The sequence below is a fragment of the Salarias fasciatus genome, chromosome 23, assembly GCF_902148845.1.
Source record: "Salarias fasciatus chromosome 23, fSalaFa1.1, whole genome shotgun sequence".
Classification (NCBI taxonomy): Eukaryota; Metazoa; Chordata; class Actinopteri; order Blenniiformes; family Blenniidae; genus Salarias; species Salarias fasciatus.
In genome coordinates this window covers 39,019,572-39,043,029 of record NC_043766.1, presented here as the reverse complement: position 1 = coordinate 39,043,029, position 23,458 = coordinate 39,019,572, and the positions used below count along the sequence as shown (strand labels likewise).

The window sequence follows — 23,458 nt, the reverse complement described above, 5'->3', positions numbered from 1 at the left end:
GTATTCTATGACTCTATACTGACTAGGTCTATAGTTACTTAGTCAAGTGTGTATTCTATGACTCTATACTGACTAGGTCTATAGTTTCTTAGTAAAGTGTGTATTCTATGACTCTATACTGACTAGGTCTATAGTTACTTAGTAAAGTGTGTATTCTATGACTCTACATTGACTAGGTCTACAGTCATTTAGTCTACTGTGTATTCTATGAGTCTATACTGACTAGGTCTATAGTTTCTTAGTAAAGTGTGTATTCTATGACTCTATATGCACTAGGTCTATAGTTACTTGGTAAAGTGTGTATTCTATGACTCTATACTGTCTAGGTCTATAGTTACTTAATAAAGTGTGTATTCTATGACTCTATACTGACTAGGTCTATAGTTACTTAGTATACTATGTATTCTATGACTCTATATGCACTAGGTCTATAGTTACTTACTGTACTGTGTATTCTATGACTCTATACTGACTAGGTCTATAGTTACTTAGTATACTGTGTATTCTATGACTCTATACTGACTAGGTCTATAGTTACTTAATAAAGTGTGTATTCTATGACTCTATACTATCTAGGTCTATAGTTAATTAGTAAAGTGCGTATTCTATGACTCTATACTGACTAGGTCTATAGTTACTTAATAAAGTGTGTATTCTATGACTCTATACTATGTAGGTCTATAGTTACTTAGTCAAGTGTGTATTCTATGACTCTATACTGAATAGGTCTATAGTTACTTAGTATACTGTGTATTCTATGACTCTATATGTACTAGGTCTATAGTTACTTACTGTACTGTGTATTCTATGACTCTATACTGACTAGGTCTATAGTTACTTAGTAAAGTGTGTATTCTATGACTCTATACTGTCTAGGTCTATAGTTACTTAGTCAAGTGTGTATTCTATGACTCTATACTATCTAGGTCTATAGTTACTTAGTCAAGTGTGTATTCTATGACTCTATACTGTCTAGGTCTATAGTTACTTAGTCAAGTGTATATTCTGTGACTCTATACTGACTAGGTCTATAGTTTCTTAGTCAAGTGTGTATTCTATGACTCTATACTGACTAGGTCTATAGTTACTTAGTAAAGTGTGTATTCTATGACTCTACATTGACTAGGTCTACAGTCATTTAGTCTACTGTGTATTCTATGAGTCTATACTGACTAGGTCTATAGTTTCTTAGTAAAGTGTGTATTCTATGACTCTATACTGACTCGGTCTATAGTAACTTAGTATACTGTGTATTCTATGACTCTATATGCACTAGGTCTATAGTTACTTAGTAAAGTGTGTATTCTATGACTCTATACTGTCTAGGTCTATAGTTACTTAATAAAGTGTGTATTCTATGACTCTATACTGACTAGGTCTATAGTTACTTAGTATACTATGTATTCTATGACTCTATATGCACTAGGTCTATAGTTACTTACTGTACTGTGTATTCTATGACTCTATACTGACTAGGTCTATAGTTACTTAGTATACTGTGTATTCTATGACTCTATACTGACTAGGTCTATAGTTACTTAATAAAGTGTGTATTCTATGACTCTATACTATCTAGGTCTATAGTTAATTAGTAAAGTGCGTATTCTATGACTCTATACTGACTAGGTCTATAGTTACTTAATAAAGTGTGTATTCTATGACTCTATACTATGTAGGTCTATAGTTACTTAGTCAAGTGTGTATTCTATGACTCTATACTGAATAGGTCTATAGTTACTTAGTATACTGTGTATTCTATGACTCTATATGTACTAGGTCTATAGTTACTTACTGTACTGTGTATTCTATGACTCTATACTGACTAGGTCTATAGTTACTTAGTAAAGTGTGTATTCTATGACTCTATACTGTCTAGGTCTATAGTTACTTAGTCAAGTGTGTATTCTATGACTCTATACTATCTAGGTCTATAGTTACTTAGTCAAGTGTGTATTCTATGACTCTATACTGTCTAGGTCTATAGTTACTTAGTCAAGTGTATATTCTGTGACTCTATACTCAGTAGGTCTATAGTTACTTAGTCAAGTGTGTATTCTATGACTCTATACTATCTAGGTCTATAGTTACTTAAAGTGTGTATTCTATGACTCTATACTGAGTAGGTCTATAGTTACTACGTCTACTGTGTATTCTATGACTCTATATGCACTAGGTCTATAGTTACTTACTGTACTGTGTATTCTATGACTCTATACTGACTAGGTCTATAGTTACTTCGTCTGCTGTGTATTCTATGACTCTATACTGACTAGGTCTATAGTTACTACGTCTACTGTGTATTCGATGACTTTATACGGACTAGGTCTATAGTTACTTAGTCTACTGTGTATTCTATGACTCTACACTGACTAGGTCTATAGTTACTTAGTAAAGTGTGTATTCTACGACTTTATACTGACTAGGTCTATAGTTGCTTCGTCTGCTGTGTATTCTATGACTCTATACTATCTAGGTCTATAGTTACTTGGTAAAGTGTGTATTCTATGACTCTATACTGACTAGGTCTATAGTTACTTAGTATACTGTGTATTCTATGACTCTATACTGACTAGGTCTATAGTTACTCAGTCTACTGTGTATTCTATGACTCTATACTGACTAGGTCTATAGTTACTTGGTAAAGTGTGTATTCTATGACTCTATACTGACTAGGTCTATAGTTACTTAGTCAAGTGTGTATTCTATGACTCTATACTGACTAGGTCTATAGTTTCTTAGTAAAGTGTGTATTCTATGACTCTATACTGACTAGGTCTATAGTTACTTAGTAAAGTGTGTATTCTATGACTCTACATTGACTAGGTCTACAGTCATTTAGTCTACTGTGTATTCTATGAGTCTATACTGACTAGGTCTATAGTTTCTTAGTAAAGTGTGTATTCTATGACTCTATATGCACTAGGTCTATAGTTACTTGGTAAAGTGTGTATTCTATGACTCTATACTGTCTAGGTCTATAGTTACTTAATAAAGTGTGTATTCTATGACTCTATACTGACTAGGTCTATAGTTACTTAGTATACTATGTATTCTATGACTCTATACTGACTAGGTCTATAGTTACTTAGTATACTGTGTATTCTATGACTCTATACTGACTAGGTCTATAGTTACTTAATAAAGTGTGTATTCTATGACTCTATACTATCTAGGTCTATAGTTAATTAGTAAAGTGCGTATTCTATGACTCTATACTGACTAGGTCTATAGTTACTTAATAAAGTGTGTATTCTATGACTCAATACTATGTAGGTCTATAGTTACTTAGTCAAGTGTGTATTCTATGACTCTATACTGAATAGGTCTATAGTTACTTAGTATACTGTGTATTCTATGACTCTATATGTACTAGGTCTATAGTTACTTACTGTACTGTGTATTCTATGACTCTATACTGACTAGGTCTATAGTTACTTAGTATACTGTGTATTCTATGACTCTATACTGTCTAGGTCGATAGTTACTTAGTCAAGTGTGTATTCTATGACTCTATACTATCTAGGTCTATAGTTAATTAGTAAAGTGCGTATTCTATGACTCTATACTGACTAGGTCTATAGTTACTTAATAAAGTGTGTATTCTATGACTCAATACTATGTAGGTCTATAGTTACTTAGTCAAGTGTGTATTCTATGACTCTATACTGAATAGGTCTATAGTTACTTAGTATACTGTGTATTCTATGACTCTATATGTACTAGGTCTATAGTTACTTACTGTACTGTGTATTCTATGACTCTATACTGACTAGGTCTATAGTTACTTAGTATACTGTGTATTCTATGACTCTATACTGTCTAGGTCTATAGTTACTTAGTCAAGTGTGTATTCTATGACTCTATACTATCTAGGTCTATAGTTACTTAGTCAAGTGTGTATTCTATGACTCTATACTGTCTAGGTCTATAGTTACTTAGTCAAGTGTATATTCTGTGACTCTATACTGACTAGGTCTATAGTTTCTTAGTCAAGTGTGTATTCTATGACTCTATACTGACTAGGTCTATAGTTACTTAGTAAAGTGTGTATTCTATGACTCTACATTGACTAGGTCTACAGTCATTTAGTCTACTGTGTATTCTATGAGTCTATACTGACTAGGTCTATAGTTTCTTAGTAAAGTGTGTATTCTATGACTCTATACTGACTCGGTCTATAGTAACTTAGTATACTGTGTATTCTATGACTCTATATGCACTAGGTCTATAGTTACTTGGTAAAGTGTGTATTCTATGACTCTATACTGTCTAGGTCTATAGTTACTTAATAAAGTGTGTATTCTATGACTCTATACTGACTAGGTCTATAGTTACTTAGTATACTATGTATTCTATGACTCTATATGCACTAGGTCTATAGTTACTTACTGTACTGTGTATTCTATGACTCTATACTGACTAGGTCTATAGTTACTTAGTATACTGTGTATTCTATGACTCTATACTGACTAGGTCTATAGTTACTTAATAAAGTGTGTATTCTATGACTCTATACTATCTAGGTCTATAGTTACTTAGTAAAGTGCGTATTCTATGACTCTATACTGACTAGGTCTATAGTTACTTAATAAAGTGTGTATTCTATGACTCTATACTATGTAGGTCTATAGTTACTTAGTCAAGTGTGTATTCTATGACTCTATACTGAATAGGTCTATAGTTACTTAGTATACTGTGTATTCTATGACTCTATATGTACTAGGTCTATAGTTACTTACTGTACTGTGTATTCTATGACTCTATACTGACTAGGTCTATAGTTACTTAGTAAAGTGTGTATTCTATGACTCTATACTGTCTAGGTCTATAGTTACTTAGTCAAGTGTGTATTCTATGACTCTATACTATCTAGGTCTATAGTTACTTAGTCAAGTGTGTATTCTATGACTCTATACTGTCTAGGTCTATAGTTACTTAGTCAAGTGTATATTCTGTGACTCTATACTCAGTAGGTCTATAGTTACTTAGTCAAGTGTGTATTCTATGACTCTATACTATCTAGGTCTATAGTTACTTAAAGTGTGTATTCTATGACTCTATACTGACTAGGTCTATAGTTACTTAATAAAGTGTGTATTCTATGACTCTATACTATGTAGGTCTATAGTTACTTAGTCAAGTGTGTATTCTATGACTCTATACTGACTAGGTCTATAGTTACTTAGTATACTGTGTATTCTATGACTCTATATGTACTAGGTCTATAGTTACTTACTGTACTGTGTATTCTATGACTCTATACTGACTAGGTCTATAGTTACTTAGGCTACTGTGTATTCTATGACTCTATACTGACTAGGTCTATAGTTACTTAATAAAGTGTGTATTCTATGACTCTATACTGTCTAGGTCTATAGTTACTTAGTCAAGTGTGTATTCTATGACTCTATACTATCTAGGTCTATAGTTACTTAGTCAAGTGTGTATTCTATGACTCTATACTGACCAGGTCTATAGTTACTTAGGCTACTGTGTATTCTATGACTCTATACTGACTAGGTCTATAGTTACTTGGTCTACTGTCTATTCTATGACTCTATATGCACTAGGTCTGTAATTACTTAGTAAAGTGTGTATTCTATGACTCTATACTGTCTAGGTCTATAGTTACTCAGTCTACTGTATATTCTATGACTCTATATGCACTAGGTCTGTAATTACTTAGTAAAGTGTGTATTCTATGACTCTATACTGTCTAGCTCTATAGTTACTTAGTAAAGTGTGTATTCTATGACTCTATACTGACTAGGTCTATAGTTACTTAGTAAAGTGTGTATTCCATGACTCTATACTGACTAGGTCTATAGTTACTTAGTAAAGTGCGTATTCTATGACTCTATACTGACTAGGTCTATAGTTACTTAGTAAAGTGTGTATTCTATGACTCTATACTGACTAGGTATATAGTTACTTACTGTACTGTATATTCTATGACTCTATACTGACTAGGTCTATAGTTACTACGTCTACTGTGTATTCTGTGACTCTATACTGTCTCGGTCGATCAATGGTTGATCAATGGTTTACAGTCAGTGGGGATTCCAGGGCAGTGCAGTAATGCAGTCAGCCACTAGGGGCGCTGTTTCACCCACTTCTGCAGGCTTTCTTATTGCATTCAATTGTATTGTGTATTTGTATTAAGTGTATTGAGCGGCCTGGAGCCAGGAGGGTGGGTCTCGGAGGCCTGCCTCCCCTGGGGGGGGGGGTCCCTCTGACACCTGTGAGCCACCTCGTCCCTCTGGGACCTGTGGAAGCCGTGCGGTTCCTGCGTTGGGGGGGTGTGGGAACATGGGCAGAAATGAGGGATTCCCCCCAGACCATTGAGGGATTCCCCCGGATTATTGCAGGAACGCTTTGAGCTAGGGGGACGAGAGTCCACACCGTGTCTCGGGACTGCCGGGACATCCCCCGAGGTCGGGGACCGGTCCGCACGGTCGACGAGCGCCCCCCCCGCGGGCCCTCAAAGGTCACGGGGGGTCACCTGTGACAAAACCACCTTATCCTCAACGCAGGGGGCTCAAATTCACAGGATGGGTTCGGGGGGGTGTGGGCGATGGCTCTGTGCGATTTCATCCCTCTAGCCCCAGCGGAAGTCCTTCACGGGGGCCGGAGGGTCCGTTCTTGGAGCGAGCCCGAAAACGGCTTAACGGAACATATTTTGTGCGCCATTTTTGAAATACTGGAGCAAACGAGCTCAAACCTGCACCGAAATGTCTGTCACGACACCCCATTCGAGCGTGCCGGCTGTGGTTCCTGTCGCGCAAAAGGAAGTACTTGAAAAAAGCGAATTTCGATATTTTCCCTTTTCACGTTTTTATTAATTTCTCAAAAACGGTGCAACTTGCCGGGCTCACGCTCTCACAGCTTCTCCGTGGTGACCTGCCACACCTACGTTGCGATTTTCAGCCCTCCAGCACCTGCGGAAGTATGTTAATTGGTCCACATGTAGCATTTGGTGGCTAAAAAACGGAGCTAATTGGAGACGGTTCCGTTAATAGCTCCCAAACGGTGATGGCTGTGCGGCTCAAACTTTTACACACGGTCCGCCATGACCTTATGCACCTGCGGGTAGGGGTCAGCCCCGCCCACCGTGTAGAATTACTCCACACAGTGGGCGAGAAGTTCCATTAGCCTTTAGCTGCTAATAAACGGCAAAACACTTAATTTCTCTGAGACGGTTATAGCCAGGGGGATGGCGCTGACATATGTGTCTCCCGGGGGGGTCCCTGACACCTGTGTGCGATGTCATCCCCGTCGCACCTGGGCAAGGTAGTTAATTGGTACAGGAGTTAGCGTTTGGTGGCTACAAAAGGAGCTAGATTGAGACATTTTCATTAATAGCGGCCAAACGGTGATGGCTACGCAGCTCAAACTTTTACACGTGGTCTGGCGTGACCTTATGCACACGTGGGTAGGGGTCAGCCCCGCCCACCTTCTATAAATACTCGAGGAAGTGAGCGGGAGCTCCGATTAGCCTTTAGCTGCTAACACAGACTTTCACACTGAATACACTGGAAACGGTTAAAGCCAGGAGGATGGGGTTCGCATATATGTCTCCCGGGGGGGTCCAGGACCTATGTGTGCGATGGCGTCCCCGTACGACCTTCCAATCCCAAAACCCTAAACCCGACCCTAAACTCCAGGCAGGGCTTGTGGGGAGCTATACACATTTGAGCGTTCCGAGGGCTTCCGAGGGTCAATATCGGAACGCTTTGACGGAAAAAGCTAAAAATCACAGGATGGGTTCGGGGGGGCGTGGGCCATCGCTCTGTGCGATTTCATCCCTCTAGCCCCAACGGAAGCCTTCCCAGAAGGCTTTGTTGTTTGTTCGCTGAGAAACCCCGAAAAACGGCTTAACGGAACATATTTTGTGCGCCATTTTTGAAATACTGGAGCAAACGAGCTCAAACCTGCACTGAAATGTCTGTCACGACACCCCATTCGAGCGTGCCGGCTGTGGTTCCTGTCGCGCAAAAGGAAGTACTTGAAAAAAGCGAATTTCGATATTTTCCCTTTTCACGTTTTTATTAATTTCTCAAAAACGGTGCAACTTGCCGGGCTCACGCTCTCACAGCTTCTCCGTGGTGACCTGCCACACCTACGTTGCGATTTTCAGCCCTCCAGCACCTGCGGAAGTATGTTAATTGGTCCACATGTAGCATTTGGTGGCTAAAAAACGGAGCTAATTGGAGACGGTTCCGTTAATAGCTCCCAAACGGTGACGGCTGTGCGGCTCAAACTTTTACACACGGTCTGCCATGACCTTATGCACCTGCGGGTAGGGGTCAGCCCCGCCCACCGTGTAGAATTACTCCACACAGTGGGCGAGAAGTTCCATTAGCCTTTAGCTGCCAATAAACGGCAAAACACTTAATTTCTCTGAGACGGTTATAGCCAGGGGGATGGCGCTGACATATGTGTCTCCCGGGGGGGTCCCTGACACCTGTGTGCGATGTCATCCCCGTCGCACCTGGGCAAGGTAGTTAATTGGTACAGGAGTTAGCGTTTGGTGGCTACAAAAGGAGCTAGATTGAGACATTTTCATTAATAGCGGCCAAACGGTGATGGCTACGCAGCTCAAACTTTTACACCTGGTCTGTCGTGACCTTACGCACCCGCGGGTAGGGGTCAGCCCCGCCCACCTTCTATAAACACTGGAGGAAGTGAGCGGGAGCTCCGATTAGCCTTTAGCTGCTAACGCAGACTTTCACAGCTCATTTCTTGGAAACGCTTGAAGCCAGGAGGATGGGGTTCGGACACATGTCTCCCGGGGGGGTCCCCGACCCCTGTGTGCGACGGCGTCCCCGTAAGACCTTCGGACCCCCCGGGAGTAGCCCCGGACCTACGCCACACGTTTAATTGAATAGCTGGGAAACGGAGGCGACCTGGGAGATGGCGCTCGGAGGCGTGTCTCCCGGGGGGGTCCCCGACACACGTGTGCGATGTCATCCCCGTCGGACCTGCGGAACCCGTGCGGTCCACGCTTTGGGGGTATTTGGGAAAATGTACAGATGTGAGGGCTTTTCATGGATCATTGCAGGAACGCTTTGAGCTGGGAGGATGACACTCCAGATTACGTATCAGGGTTACCGGGGCATCCGCCGTGTGAAACATCAGCCCTGTGGGAGCCCCGCAAGTGGTGTGCAGGCCAGAGGTCAGAGGTCAAATTGAGCAGAACTCTGCCACGCGGAGGCCTCGGGACGACCAAACTCCAGATCCCGCACGGGGGCCGGCGCCACGTGGCGTGTGTGAACCGGCAGCTCCCCACGAGGTGTTTTTCATTAAAACGGCAGCCGTTTCCACCCGCCGACAGGAATCCCCACACTGAGGCCTGACGACAGGGGGATCCCCGACACGCCTGTGTGCCGGGGGGACCAAAGTCCACATTACGTATCGGGGCTGCGGGGACATCCGCCGTGTGAAACATCAGCCCTGCGGGAGCCCCGCGAGCGGCGTCCAGGCCAGAGGTCAGAGGTCACAGTGAGCAGGCGCGGGCCACACGGAGGCCGCGGGCAGGTGAAAGTCCAGCTGCCGTGCCGGGGCCGCTCGGCACGTCTTTCCAGAGCTTTGGATCGCAGGCGGTGCGTCAGCGAGGCCGTGCAGCGGGCGGAGCGTGGACGTGAGAACGGACAGCAAAGAAAAAAACAAAACAATGGATTTGAACCCGCGACCCGCGGCTTGCCGGTCAGTGCAGTTATCCACTCGGCCACTGGGGGCGCAGTTTGGCCCCGAGCTAAAAGCCCCGCTCCCACCTTGGTGAAAACAAGTCTGTTTAAAAAAAAAAAAAAAAAAAAGATGGAATTGGCGTCATTCTTGGGGGGCGCACACACACAGGCTGCAGTCCTTGGTTTTTGTGTGTCACACGCACACACTCACAGATACACACACGCACATGCGCGCGCACACACACATGCGCACGTACAAGCACAAACAGAGATACAGGAGCTCGCGCGCACGCACACACGCGCATACACACACATGCACACGTGCACACAAACACAGATACCCGCACGCTCGCAGACTCAAACACGTGCACACGCACACACACACACACAGATACACACACGCACATGCACACATACACGCACACACACAGACATACACACACGCATGCACACGCACACGCTTACACACAGATACGCACACGCACATGCGCGCACACACACAGAGATATACGAGCGCGCACACACACAGACACAGACACAGACACACAGACACACACACACACACACACACACAGATACATGCATGCGCGTGCGCACGCACGCACGCACGCAGCCATGAGCAGGAGTCCGCCTGAGCACACGGAGCGCCACGCAGCGTGTGAGTCCCGGACAGCAGGGAGCAGGCGCCCTCTGCTGGACATTGGATAGAATGCATTCAGTTGCGTTGTGTCTCTGTGCTCATTCTGCTGGTTCCGTTGCATTGATTAAATATGAACCGTTTGATTTGTGTACATTGTAAACACAGTCATGGACTGCGTTGATAACGGGCCGCGCCGTGTTCTTGATGAATGTGTGGTCGATAGCTCTGGAGACGAGGCTTCAATATGTGTGTCCTGGGGGGGGGGGGCACGGAATAAAGTCAATAAATAAATAAATACATCAGTACATGCATACATAAATACATACATAAATACATAAAAATGACTTCTGTGAAATTCAATTAATTAATGTGGTGTTAGAGGTGGAAGATGCTCTGTAATCTGTGTGTCTACATTGACTAGGTCTAGTGTAGACATCTATAGTGACTAGGTCTATAAGAAATGAAGAAACACTTCAATAAATACATAAATACATAATCAAATAAATAAATAAATACATAGAAAAATACATAAGTAAATAAATAAATAAATAAACATAAATAAATAACTAAATAACTAAATAAATAAATAAACAAATAAATGGATAAAACAAATTAACAAAAATATTAAAAAACTTTGAAATGATAAATAAACCAAAGAAATACATGAATACATAGATAAATGAATGAATGAACGAATGAATAAATACATAAATAAGTAAATAAAGAAATAATAAAAATTAATAGTGTGAAATTCAATTAATTAATCTGATGTCAGAGGAGGAAGATGCTCTGTAATCTGTGTGCAGTGTATGAATCTACATTGACTAGGTCTATAAGAAATGAAAAAACACTTAAATAAATAAATAAATAAATGAATAAACCAGTAAAGGAGAGAAAGAGAGTTTGACTGTCAGTGATCGACTTTTATTACTTTATGATGGAACATTTCAAGAAACACCACAACAATGAAACCACAACAAACACCAGATGGAACACAGAAGAAATCACATCTTTAGTGGAGCTAAACTCCTCCCACCTTCTGATATGCCCCTCCCACCTTCTGACAGGCTCCTCCTCCTCCCTGCTGTCAGAGACAGAGACGTCCTTCCTCCAGAGGACACAGACTCACTGAAGAACCAAAGGACCAGAATCCAAATCCAGCACATAGAGGCTGAGTGAATGTGGTGTTGAAGGTGTAGAGGTGGATCAGAGAGTCAGAGGAGACTCTGAAGAAGGACAGAGAGCCAGCAGGACAGTCCACATACACTGCTACTCTACCAGAGGAGGGGGAGGAGGAGGAGGAGGAGGAGGAGGAGGAGGAGGAGAGGGATGTTACTCTGTCATTGTGCCAGACAGAGTAACCTCCATACCAGCACTCCAGACTCCAGGACTGATGATTCCCTCCAAACCAACACTCCTCACTGCCTCCTTTCCTGCTGATTCCTCTGTAACTCACTGATATAGAAACAGGTCCGCTCCACTCGACCTCCCAGTAACATCGACCACTCAGATCATTTCTACACAGCAGCTGAGGCCAGACATCAAATCTGTGAGGATGATGAGGATACGGCTGCTCTTCCCTCACATGTGTCACCTTCCTGTTGTTGTTGGACAGTTTGAGCTTTCTGCTCATTGAGTTTTCATCCAGTTGAAGTTGAGAGAAATCTGATGGAGAGAAAAAGAGTTCAGTCCTGATGTGACACATGTGATGGATTTGTTGTTTGTGGACTTCCTGACATGTTGTTGATGGAGAGAAAGTTTGATGAGGACACTTTTTGTCAGGCTTCTCTTGTCAGGAATGTTTGAATGAATCCAAAGCTTTGATTGAAAGACAAACGGACAGTGATGAGTCCAACTTACACTTCCTCAGTCCAGGTTTGAGCCTCTGCTGTCCACCATGGTCCACCCTGCAGGGAGAGAGAGAGAGAGAGAGAGAGAGAGAGAGAGAGAGAGAGAGAGAGAGAGAGAGAGAGAGAGAGGGGAGAGAGAGAGGGAGGGAGTGAGAGAGAGGGAGAGAGAGAGAGAGAGAGAGGGAGGGAGGGAGAGAGAGAAAGAGAGAGAGACAGAGAGGGAGAGAGAGAGAGAGAGAGAGCTTTAACCAGCACTGTCTCTGCTCAGTTGTCTTCAGCTGAAATATGTTTGAAAACACAAGAGAGGAAGGAATAAAAAGAGACTAAACAAACACTAATGTCTGTCAGTTGAAGGAAACATTGAATCGTGATGATTTGATGATTTTTCAAAGGATTTTTGGTGCAGAGTAAATGTTCCTAGAGAGGGAACAAGCAGAGTGGACTGTTTCCAAAAAGTGATTGTGAAGCTGGCCTGTGGTCACTGAGTGATGAGGAGTGGGACAGCGGAGTCCCGCAGACAGCTCCCCAAAACTATTCTGTTCAGTAAAAAAAGCCTTGAAGCTTCTCCTGTTTCCACATGTGTCTCCCGCTGTGTTGTGGTTGTGCTGCGCGCTTTGTCGGAGTCATGAAACACCTGCTGCGAGTTTAGTTCCGCCTGAAGAAAAAAGTTTTGTTCCACATTGACCAGGCCGGTTCATAAAAGAGAAGATTCAGGGTTTATTGTTGCTGTTGTTGTTTTTCATCAAATGACATGGAAATTGCCTTTTCTAATTGAAACTTTGATTGGAGAGAATATTCCAATAAAAATTGAGCTTGGAGGGAAGATTTTTCACCGGACATTTTGACCGGTGCTGTTAAAATATGTTGGACTTTGGCAGATTTTACCGGTCAAAGTCCGGTAATTACCGGATAACAGAAACCCAGTCCAGGACATCACACATGAAGCTTCAATGAACTCTATCAAAGAAAAGTTCTCCTTCTCATGATGGAGCCAGTGACCAGTGCTTCATCTGTGATGATGCTGTTCAACATTAAACAGGCTTCTCCTCCCAGAGTCTTTCCAACCAGTCTGATCATCAACTGGAGACATTGTGAAGAACATCTCAGTCTCCATGAGGAGCTCCTGCTGTGTGTCCATACCTGAGAGTCTCCAGGGAGCAGTGTGGATCCTCCACTGCCGCTGACAGCTCCTTCACTCCTGAGGCTCCTGGATGGTTGTAGCTCAGGTCCAGCTCTCTCAGATGGGAGGACTTGGATCTCACAGCTGAGACCAGAGAAGCACAGCCTTCCTCTGAGACCAGACACCCTGACAGACTGGAGACACAAACATGGCTGCATCAAGTCAAGAAGGAAGAAGGAAGATCCTCCACATGATCAAGCAGCAGCTGGATCCTGACCTGAGAGCTTCCAGTTTACAGTGAGGACTCTCCAGTCCAAGAGACAGACGCTTCACTCCTGAATCCTGCAGGTCGTTGTTACTCAGGTCCAGACGTGTCAGACTGGAGGACTGAGAGCTGAGAACTGAGGACAGAGCTCCACAGCTTCTCTCTGACAGACCACAGCAGCTCAACCTGAAGAAGAAGCAACAATGAAAACCACATCAATGTTTGTCATGGACTCAGTTCTACATCTCTGACTTGGAGCATCACAAACACAGTGAGTGGAGGATGGAAAGCTGCTGCTCTGCAGCTCAGCTGAGACTGGAAACTTGAATCTGCCCACATGGAAAAGACATTTAAAAAGCTTCTGAGAAGCTCCAATCCCCCCTCCACCCCCCTGAACCCCACAGTGCTTTACAACAGCTGTGATGAGGAGAACAGAGATGAAGACCAATGTTTTCAGAGAAGACGCTCATCCAGTCAGCAGAGAGAGAGAGAACACAGGGAGAACATGCAAACCACACAGAAGGACACCAGGCTCTGGCTGGGGTTTGAACTCAGGACCTTGTTGCTGTGAGGCAGCAGTGCTGACCACTGCTCCACCGTGCAGCCCTGTCCAAAGGTTCAGTGTATTTCCAGTGTCTAGAACCTGCAGGGAGATTCAGCTTTTCTCCTCTGCTTTCTATAATCGTCCAACAGCTTCGCTCCCAAATATAAAGGAATCCTTCAGTTTGTGATACAAGCATGAAACTCGGTCCACGTCCAGCCAAAGGCATTCCAAAAAGATCTAGATATGGAGGCATCATGAATTTTCAGCATGACGCCCATGGCAGCTGCTTTTCAAAATGGCCGCCAGCAACAACTGTTTTCTGGACAGATGGATCCAAAATGTTCCTGCAGACAAGATTTGTTGAATGTATTCAGCATATTGACTTGGTAATGTGTTGTTTTGATCATTGAACATTTCATTGAAAATTCAAAATGGCCGCCATTTCTTCAGACTGGTTCAATACGGATGATCTCTTTGTGGAATTATACATTTTTCTTGATGCAGATTTTTTCAATTGTTTTTTTCAAGTTTTTTTTTTGTAATTCTTTTTACGTTTTTTTTTTTTAGTATTTTCTTAGTTTTGTTGTTGTTGTTGTTTTACATCTTAATGCAGAATGTGAATTCCAAACGTTTTAGCTCCCAGGAGTCTTCAGTGAGGCCAAACCTAAAGCTGCATCCAGACCTGGATGGCTGGAGCCACGTCATTACATTCAAAGTGAATTCAAAGAAGAGACGACACACGACTGAGCGCAGCGCTAACGGGGGCGGAGCTAACGATCCAAAAGGGGTTCGGGGTGGCCAGTTGATGAGAACTCCACCCACGGTGTCCTGACGGCCAATCAGTGTTGATGTTCTCTGGAGACAGACAGGATTCTGGTGTTTGGAGTTGGAACTGCTTTTTTTCTGGGTGTTTGGCCTTGATTCCAACGGGACATGATTCTTTTACCAACGCAGACCGGAGTGACCAAAGTGAAGCAATAGAAGCCACTAGAATAGAAGAGAATAGAGGGTTGAACCCAGCTTTAGGTCTGTCACAAGGAAGACTCTTCACACTCGCCTTCACAGAAACAGAGGGCCATGCACTGGAACTGCCCAGCGCAGCCCTGCTTACATCTGCAGGTGATGAGTTCATAACTGGACTGGCCTCATCTGGTAGGCAGGTCCAGAAGGGGGTTTGAAGGGAATTTGAATTCTGCATCATGAAAAATGACAGATTTGACACCAATATCACCGATATCAGACCATCATACAAGTGACGGCTGCCATCTTGAAAACGGCGGCCATTTTGAATATTCATGACAACTTTTCAATTATCCATAACACATTTACCAAGTACTAAGAATGGTAAATATGTCTTAAATATCATATTATGTCCATTACTCATAAGAAAACTGTTGTTGCTGCCGGCCATTTTGAAAAATGGCTGCCATGGGCGCCATGTTGAAAGTTTCTGATGCCTCCATATTCAGTTCTTTTTGGAATGCCTTTGGCTGTATGTGAACACATTTTCATGCTTGTATCACAAACAGAACGATTGTTTTGGTGAACCGCTGTGCTATAAAGTGTGACGGAGCGGCCCATCACTGACTGTGGACAGCATGCTACATGATACATGCTACATGCTACATGCTACATGCTGCATGCCACACAGCAAACATTTTAATCCCCCTGCTTGGGGTCCTTTCTTCTTCTGGTGTTCAGTTGGCGTCCAGCTTGAAGATTCCAGGACGAGGCTGTTGGGCATCATGAGGCTCCGTCTGCTGGAAGCCTTGAGACCGTGTTGGTCAGAGCAGCATCGGCCCTGCTGAAGCAGGACACACACACATTTTAACATCTGTTCGAGCTGTTGCTATATTGATGCTACCATGGACATTCATTCCTCTGAACAGCTTTGGTCTGTTATGGAGGTCCTGATGGAGGCTCTGCTCTCTCCAAGCAGCTCTTATTCCACTGGATCGTGGATTCCTTTCACCATTCTTGTCAGGTGGTGAAAAACCCTCAACCATGTGGAGTGTGCTGCCACTCCACCAGAGTGGTGTCCACACCTTGGCCCCCCTGAGAGGAGGACCCTCTATGTGCCGCTGCCTCCTGGGCGACGCCGGCACCTTTTTCTAGGTTTTACATCATGAACCCCACCACTCCCCATCCACTGGGTGTGGTCCTGGACTCTGCAGAGGCCTCTGAGTGAGGTTGGTCTCTGGGATTCCTCCTGATTGAGTTGAGATTCATCTTTCAGTGCTTTCAGCACCGCCCCCTGGTGGTGAGTTGGGATGAAATAGAGATAAGGTGCGTTCACACCGGACGCGTTGCAAGCGTCACGGGCATCGCTTTTACATTCAAAGTCTATGGTGGACGAGCTTCAACGGACCTAACGCGCGTCAGGCGCTTTTCGAGTGTCGCTTTCCGAGTCACGCGTTGCAGGCGTCAACGCCTGAAGTTGGGAAAATTGAACTTTGGAAGCGTCAACGCACGCGTCATCCAATCACAGACGAGCACTGATGCGGGCCAGAAGCTCATCAAACTGGGCCCGGGAGAGGCGGAGGTTCGCCGGCGGGCCCGCCGCTGGGGTGGCGCACCGGCGAGCCGGGGAGCCGGTTGGAGAGGCGGGGTCGGCCGACGGTGTGATCCGCGTCGCCCGCCGCCAAAGCCCGACCGGGCCTGGAGGCTGGGCTGCTGGGTCGAGGTAACAGCCCGCCAGGGTGCCCAGCGCAGGGGGGCCCCCGTGGCGGGTCCAAGGTTCGTGTGTACTCTGCTTCTCTCCTGCTTCTCTGCTTCTCTGACACCTCACTGGAGCCGCTCACTGCGCCGAATTCGTCCGAACAAAATCATAAACAGTTGGTATTCAGGCAAACAAACGACACACTCGGGCTCTAAACGACCACTTTGTCACCTAATTTAAAAAAAAAAAATCGATAAAGTTAGTCATTTCAAGAATTTAGAGCTAAAGTGATTTCTGCATCGATCCCGCCCATCAACATGAAGACAGGACACAAGCTCCTCCCACTCCCGCCAGTGAGCTGCCGCGCGTCGCTCGCGTTGCAAGCGTCGTGTGTAATTTGAACACGCGTCGAATTCCACACTTTACACGCGTCAACTTTGAGGCGTCAGTGACGCCCGTGACGCTTGCAACGCGTCTGGTGTGAACGCACCATTAATCTTATGAATGTAACTATGGTTCTATGAATGATATCTTTGCCTTGAGGTTGTGCTTTTACTGTCTGGATAATAGTGGATGTTGAGATGTTCCAATGTTCCATTGAGATGTTCTGCAGATGTTCTGCAGATGTGAGGAGGAGAACAGAGAGTGGTGGGAAATATTTAACAATCATGTCAGAACCTGAGAGTCTCCAGTGAGCAGTGTGGATCCTTCACTGCAGCACAAAGACGTTCCACCTCTGAGTCTCCTGGACGGTTGTAGCTCAGGTCCAGATGTGTCAGACTGGAGGACTGAGAGCTGAGAACTGAGGACAGAGCTCCACAGCTTCTCTCTGACAGACCACAGCAGCTCAACCTGAAGAAGAAGCAACAATGAAAACCAGCTGACTGGACATCAGGGACAGAACTTTATGGGCTTATTAAGTCATCAATATTTTGCTGGTAAATGAATCTCTGCAGATAGTTTAAGAGTTTGTATTTAAACATTGTTTTTGCCATCCTGCACCGAAAAAAAAAAGAAAAAAAAAATCTGAACATTTAACATTTGTTGAAGTATAGAAAATAATTTTCATAGTTTTAAAAATTATTTGTATTTGTGGGGAAAAAAAGAATTGCCTTTGCAAACATCCTGTTCACAGACACAAACCAACATGAAAGACTGTGAAGCTCCAGTGGAGAACTCTGTCAGTGACGGTGAGCTGCCTGATCTGACCTGTTCCTACACAGAAGACACTCATGGACTCAGCTGCTGTTTGGACCACAATCACCACCTGCTGACAAACACACCCTGCATCACATGGCATTCTCAGGGCTACACACTACACATTACTCACAACCCCCCCTGCAGTGTCCCCCACCCCACTGAGACCATGAAAGGCCAAGGGAGGGTTTCCCTGCTCCCATCCAAACAAAAAGACCCTCTTGTTATAATCTCCAGTGTCTCAGTCAGATGTATAATGTCTTTTATGTCTGTGCTCTCTGGAAAACTCATCACCCCTGATGTTCTTTTCTCTTCTTTCCTGGGAGGATGGAGGTATGGTGGTGCACTCTTTACGCAACAACTCAATGCTCCTACTCACCAAACGGTATTCATGCTGTACTTGTACTACACTGTACAATCAAAAAGAACAATTCTTGATTCTTGACACTTGTTTGGCTCTCAGTGTTAGAAATTGATTAGTGATTACAGATTATTTGATATCTTCACATTACTTGTTGTTTCAAAGGTATTTTATGCAGCTGATTGTTCATCTTTGTGATAATGCTTTTATTTTGACACAGGAAGTAGCACCAGAAGTGAGAACTAACGTCTGACAGCAGTGAACTTGGAGCAGATGCAGCATTTCTTCTCTCATCCTGTCCGTTCAGTGTTTTGTTGTTGAGTTCACCAGAAAGCAAAGGCTGTAAGTGAAGAACTGTATGAGCTTTGGAATTTAATGTTATGTATGAATTTGACAGCATTTACGTTAACATTACCATACATACTAACATTAGCTCAGGTCGTATGTGCTAATGCTAACCACTGTGGCAGTTGGATCCATGTACTAGCTTATCCATGTTGATCTGCATATCCAGACAGTTCTAACAGGACTCTGTGTGAGACTGTGATGTTTAGATCAATAAGAAGAATTTGTATCTTTTCTTTTCATTCCTTTTTTTTCTGTAGTTTCTCTCTGACTGTCAGTGACTCCCCTGCATGACGTCATTAAAGGAGCAAGGCTGCTGGTTTTCCTGGCTCTCTAAAGAGTTTGTCTGACTGTTTAATCCATGTTAACACTGTTGTACTAAAACACAGAGGGAGAGAAGTACAACACTCATTTTACTTTTTTTTTTTTTTTTAACCGCATGTTGGAATGTGGGCCGCACGGTGGGGGAGTGGTTCACGCTCTTGCCTTGTCAGCAAGAACGTCCGGGGTTTGAGTACCGGCTGGGGCTCAGAGCCTTTCTGTGTGGAGTTTGCATGTGCTTGGGTTCCCTTCGGGTACTCTGGCTTCCTCTCACGGTCCAAAAACATGCATGTCAGGTTAATTGGTCACCCTAAACTGCCCCTCGGTGTGAATGGTTGTATGTCTGTCTATGTCAGACTGGCGACCTGTCCAGGGTGACCCCGCTCTCGCCCACAGCAGCTGGGATCTGCTCCAGCCACCTGCGACCCTAAGAAGGACAAGCGGGATAGAAAATGGATGGATGGATGGATGTTGAAACTCTTCTCCCCTTTAAGAGTCTGCAGGGGGAGAACGCCATCTATTTCCTCATTGAAATTATTCATTTTTTGCCATTCAACAAAATTTGTAACTGAAACTTCAGAGTCTTAAAAGCAATATTGTACTTTGCGTCTGTAAACAGGATGTTTGCAATGGAACTTTTTTTTTTTTTTTTTGTGCATGTTGTTTCTTACAACCAGACTTTTGCCAAATATTCAGGAATTAAAAATGTTCAATTACAATTCTTTGACTGGATGGGAAAACTTGGTGTGCAATAATACTGAGCCCATACTTTGGTCCATATCTGATCATGAAGTACGTACAGAGCTTTGCTGGAGGCTTTGACCACTGGCAGCAGCTTCAGAAGAGCCTCCTCTGAAGCAGAGTATTTCTTCAGGTCAAACTCCTTCAGATCTTCTTCTGATGACAGTAAGATGAAGACCAGAGCTGACCACTCAGCAGGAGACAGTTCATCTGTAGAGAAATATTCTGATCTCAGGAACTGTTGGATCTCCTCCACCAGAGAACCATCATTCAGTTCATTCAGACAGTGGAACAGATTGATGCTTCTCTCTGCAGACAGACTCTCACTCAGCTTCTCCTTGATGTACTGGACTGTTTCCTGATTGGACTGTGAGCTACTTCCTGTCTGTGTCAGCAGACCTCGAAGGAGACTCTGATTGGTCTCCTGTGAAAGACCCAGGAGGAAGCGGAGGAACAAGTCCAGGTGTCCATTTGGACTCTTCAAGGCCTCGTCCACTGCTCTCTGATGGAGATGGTGGAGCTGAGGCTGTTGTGGAGATTGTTGAATGGTTGTTTGTTTCTCTTCCAGCAGGTTGATTCCAGAGTTGATGAAGGTCTGATGGACATGAAGAGCAGCCAGAAACTCCTGAAGGCTCAGATGGATGAAGCAGAACACCATGTCCTGGTACAGGCCGCTCTCCTCTCTAAAGATCTGTGTGAACATTCCTGAGTACATTGAGGCTGCTCTGAGATCGATGCCACACTCTGTCAGGTCTGATGGATAGAAGATCAGGTTTCCTTTCTGCAGCTGATCAAAAGCCAGTTTTCCCAGAGACTCTATCATCTCCCTGCTTTCTGGACTCCAGTGTGGATCTGTGGCAGCTCCTCCACCATACTTGACCGTCTTGACTTTGGCCTGGACCACCAGGTGGTGGATGTACATCTGAGTCAGGGTCTTGGGCAGCTCTCCTCCCTCTCTGCTCTTCAACACCTTCTCCAGAACTGTAGCAGTGATCCAGCAGAAGACCGGGATGTGGCACATGATGTGGAGGCTTCGGGAGGTCTTGATGTGGGAGATGATCCTGCTGGCCTGCTCCTCCTCTCTGAACCTCCTCCTGAAGTACTCCTCCTTCTGGGGGTCGGTGAACCCTCGGACCTCTGTCACCATGTCCACACAGTCAGCAGGGATCTGATTGGCTGCTGCAGGTCGTGTGGTGATCCAGAGGCGAGCAGAGGGAAGCAGTTTCCCCCTGATGAGGTTTATCAGCAGAACATCCACTGAGGTGGGCTCTGTAGCATCAGTCAGGATCTCAGCTCGACGGAACTTCAGAGGGAGTCGACACTCATCCAGACCATCAAAGATGAAGATCACCTGGAATTCTTCAAATCTACAGATTCCTGCTTTTTCTATTTCTTTGAAGAAACGATGAACAAGTCCCACCAAGCTGAACTTCTCCTCCTTCACTACATTCAGCTCTCTGAAGGTGAATGGAAATATGAAGTGGACGTCCTGGTTGTCTTTGTCTTCAGCCCAGTCCAGAGTGAACTTCTGAGTCAGGACTGTTTTCCCAATGCCAGCCACTCCCTTTGTCAGCACTGTTCTGATTGGTTGAGATCTTCCAGGTGGGGCTTTAAAGATGTCTCCTGGTCTGATGCTTGTTTCTGCTCTGTCTGCTGTCCTGGATGCTGCTTCAATCTGTCTGACCTCATGTTCCTGATTGACCTCTGCAGCCCCTCCCTCTGTGATGTGGAGCTCTGTGTAGATCTGGTTCAGGAGGGTGGACTCTCCTTGTTTAGCAACTCCCTCAAACACACACTGGAACCTCTTCTTCATACCAAATTTCAACTGCTGTTGGCAGACTCCAGCAGAGGATTCTGAAAAAAAAGAAGAAAGCATGAATGAGTTCAATGGATTTTATCTTGAATGTGAAGATGAAAGTGTTTCAGTGGAGATGTTTCTCCTCTATCAGATCAATCCAATTCCTCAGTGGAGACCAAACAGCCTCTGGTCTCATGAAGAGCAGAGTTCAGGATCTCTCTTGGTGCTGCTGGTTCTGGACTTCCTGCCTGTTTCCCACTGTGTGTGTGTGAGCTGGAAATGAGCTGTGTTCTTTGGATGGACTCTGTTTCTGCTGCTTTCTGCTGGAGCTAAAAACATTTCAGTGTTTGATGAGATCAAATCCTCTTACTGCTCCACAGACGCTGAGCCAGCTCCTCCTGCTTCATCCTCCTCAGGAAGTCCAGTGTGATCCTCAGAAATGACTCTCTGCTGCTCCTCTGCTCTTCATCCTCATCCTCCCTCTCACTCTCTGAGCATGCTGGGTAATCTGGACTCAGGAGCTTCTTCATCTTCTTCAGCTCCTTCTTCATGAAAGTCACCATGTTGTCCTCCAGCATCTGGAACAGAGAAACATCTGGAGGTGACTTTGAGCCTAAACTGAAGACAACACTATCGATATTTCTATTTGTTCCCACAAGTGTTATCACTGAAGCTAGCAGTACTGTTAATGCTAACATTACTGTGTGATGGCTCACTGACCGTCCACAGGGATCCACAGCATGAATGGAGGCAGCCCATTCTGAGTTTGAGTCTCTGTATTTGGCAAAAAACTGAAACCACCACCTGGGGAGCCTTTTCAGACTTTCCCCCAGGTGGCACCAAAAACACAAAACACAAAGAACATCTGGAGGCCCTCGTTGGGGCAACCTCCTGCTCATAAGTCCTGCAGTTTGTAACAATTCGCCTATTGCTTCCAAGACGATCTTGCCACATGCATAAAGAGGTCACGGGCAGAAAAGACCAATCAGCAGGGGTGATTCATAACACACTTAAGATTTGGTAACATAAAGCAGCATTTATTCTAACAAAAACCTCTCCCAACAGAAAACAAGCAACCCGACGCTTGAGCGCTCCTCGTTATAAATTAAACAGAAAACGCCGCACAACGCGGGAAGTCCAAAACAAACTCAAAGGGCTCAAAAAGTCCTATCTTTTTTGCCCAAAGTTCCCCAAAGCTCGGGGAGCACATCACTGCAGGTGACCGACTGAGGCCAGCGGCATGGATTACTCACACCGGTACAATCCTCAATCCACTACTCACTCCTCCTGTCCAGCCAGGTGGCTCCGTGGAAAAAAAAAAAAAAACAGTTTAATCCAGTAGATCCCCAAAAACACCAAGTTATATATTCCACACTGGCTCCTCCTCGCTCCTCCGGCAGGTGAGTTCCACAGGACGGCGTGTGACGTCACTGCCCCTAACCAGGTGCCCTGCTTCACCTTAAATAGTCTCCCTGCCCCGGTACAAATAACCAGATAATTACGTCTTTGACACGGTTTCCACACACAAAACTGTGCCCCAGATTAAATAGCCACAGTGATCCAAGTCTAACACATTAGAATGACAGCACAGGAAAAACATTTCATTACCCCTATAGTCCAAAAAGATAGATGCAGATGGCGCTGTTCTCCCACTTCCACTAGTGGGAGAGTAGCGCCAACACCTGTATAAATCAGCTGACAAGATACGTCACAACAACATCACGTGACTCTCTGAAGAAGACAGCTGACAGCTGCCGAAACTGTCAGGTAAATAACAACATACCACTCTGGTCTTTGGAAAAGAACCTTTGGTTTGGATTTCATTACCCCTGCTGGGTGAAACAGGTAAGGACCTCCTCGGTCGTTACATTCCCCCCCCCCCCACACCCCAGCCAGCGGCTTATCTGGTCTGAAGTCGGGCTTCAAGTCTA

General features: G+C 44.5%; 2 protein-coding genes across 2 annotated transcripts in view; one reads left to right on the top strand and one right to left on the bottom strand.

Annotated features, from left to right (window-relative positions):
• The window catches only part of LOC115382194 (NLR family CARD domain-containing protein 3-like), a gene marked incomplete at its 3' end in the record, with an annotated part of 1,416,821 nt that overhangs the window by 159,039 nt on the left and 1,234,324 nt on the right, over window positions 1–23,458 (top strand).
• The window catches only part of LOC115382182 (NLR family CARD domain-containing protein 3-like), a 103,650-nt gene continuing 91,420 nt past the window's right edge, over window positions 11,229–23,458 (bottom strand). Inside the window, exons 7-12 of the mRNA XM_030083869.1 lie at window positions 21,898–22,105; window positions 19,789–21,583; window positions 13,574–13,747; window positions 13,317–13,490; window positions 12,187–12,233; window positions 11,229–11,991 (exon numbers count right to left, since the gene is read on the bottom strand). Coding sequence (XP_029939729.1) covers window positions 11,414–11,991; window positions 12,187–12,233; window positions 13,317–13,490; window positions 13,574–13,747; window positions 19,789–21,583; window positions 21,898–22,105 — 2,976 coding nt within the window. The 3' untranslated portion in view covers window positions 11,229–11,413. The remainder of the gene's footprint in view (window positions 11,992–12,186; window positions 12,234–13,316; window positions 13,491–13,573; window positions 13,748–19,788; window positions 21,584–21,897; window positions 22,106–23,458) is intronic.